The sequence below is a fragment of the Orycteropus afer genome, unplaced genomic scaffold (assembly GCF_000298275.1).
Source record: "Orycteropus afer afer isolate SDZICR_OR568_19922 unplaced genomic scaffold, OryAfe1.0 scaffold00744, whole genome shotgun sequence".
Lineage (NCBI taxonomy): Eukaryota > Metazoa > Chordata > Mammalia > Tubulidentata > Orycteropodidae > Orycteropus > Orycteropus afer.
The window spans coordinates 347,163-348,702 of NW_006922331.1; the positions used below are offsets into that span (position 1 = coordinate 347,163).

General features: G+C 61.2%; 1 protein-coding gene across 1 annotated transcript in view; it reads right to left on the reverse strand.

The window, feature by feature from the left end:
- UPB1 (beta-ureidopropionase 1) overlaps nt 1–1,100 on the reverse strand; it is a 43,652-nt gene extending 42,552 nt beyond the window's left edge. Inside the window, exon 1 of the mRNA XM_007957399.1 lies at nt 997–1,100. Within this exon, the coding sequence (XP_007955590.1) occupies nt 997–1,100 (104 nt within the window). The remainder of the gene's footprint in view (nt 1–996) is intronic.
- Nucleotides 1,101–1,540: the final 440 nt, after the last annotated feature.

The following is a 1,540-nucleotide window of genomic DNA, read 5'->3' on the forward strand; positions in this document are numbered from 1 at the left end:
TTGGGCTTTCGAGGCAGTATCACTACGGAAGTAGGATTGCCCAACCTTCCCTCATTTAGGTTTCCGAGGCTGTAAATCTTTACAGAATATAGATCTTCCTGTATGCCTTCCGTGGAGGGGCTAGTGGGTTTGAACCGCTGACCTTCCGGTTAGCAGTCAAGTGCCTTATCACTATGCCACCAGAGCCAAGGGAGAGTTTTATTAAGCAAAGGAGACACAGGATATGATACATATGTTCAGCGATACATTAGAACGGACTGAAGAGGAGAAAAGCGGAGGGGCACGTCTTTTCCAGCCTTGTGTGGGTGCAAATGCTAAGCGCTCAAGGGCTAGCTGAAAGGTTGGCGGTTAGAACCCACCCAGACGCACATCGGAAGACAGGCATGGCGCTCTGCTTGCCAAAAGTCACAGCCTTAAACACTGTACGGGGCAGTTCTACTCTGTAAACGTCGGGGCTGCAGGAGTCAGAATGGACTCCACCACAACCAATAAGACGGCGACATGGGAGTGAGACGTGCTGGAGTGAGAAAACGTTGCCCACAGCTGGTAACTCACGCAAGACCATGGTTCCTTGACCAACCAGGTTCACCCGGCCTTTACACACAAGTGTCAGCTGGAGGTCGCAAGGGGAGGCTGGGTAGATCACTGCACAGCGCTGCTGGGCACTGGCTGCAGGCACTGGCACCACCAAGCCTGGGCCGTGCCCACGTGGGACACCCGGGGCACCCCGCAGGAGCAGGGCTGGGTGGCCGGAGCTCTGGCCTACCACTTCCGGTTCCAGGGACGAGGGGTGGGGTGGGTGGAAGCTTGTAAAGGTCACCCTGGTCCTGCAGCCTCCCGAGTCGGTACAATCCAGGGCCCTGTAGTCTTGGTCCCCCAATTCAGGTCTTTATCGCCCCACCTCAGAATCCCCCAGCCCTTTAAGCGCTCCCCTTGCGGTCTCAGACCTACACTTGGTGGGCCCAAACCCTCCAGTTCAGCCTCTGCGCCCCACACCTGGTTTCCTTGCCATAGAGGACGCGTTTCACCTCCCGCAGGTCTGCGGGCGGCAGGTGCTTCTCCAAACACTGTTCCAGCGACTCCCACTCAGGCCCGGACATGTTGGAGTCCGCAAAGCCCGTGTCCAGACTAGAAGAGCCTGCCCTTCGCCCTCGAGGGAAGTAAGCAGCCTGGCCCGCGCACGCGCCCTCGGCCTGGAAGGGGAGGGGAGGGGAGTGGGAGAGCAGGGGCCAACATGTGGATACGCCCTCTCCTAGTGCCTCCTGGCGCGCAGCCAATCAGCGCTCCAGAGCCTCGCAGACGGGCCGCCCCCGCCCTCGCGCGGCTGCTACACGCTCCTGGACACGCCCCCTGCATGGACAGGACCGCCCCCTCCGCGGACGGGCCGCCCCCGCCCTCGCGCTTTCGGCTACTCCCTCGCATTGGGGCCGACGCTGGCCCGGGAGTCGCCTCCCACCGGCGCTAGCGTACCTTCACCTCAAGTGCCGGGAGGTGCCGGGCGGCCGGGCGCCCTCTAGGAGGCTGCTGGCGTCTGAGAGGA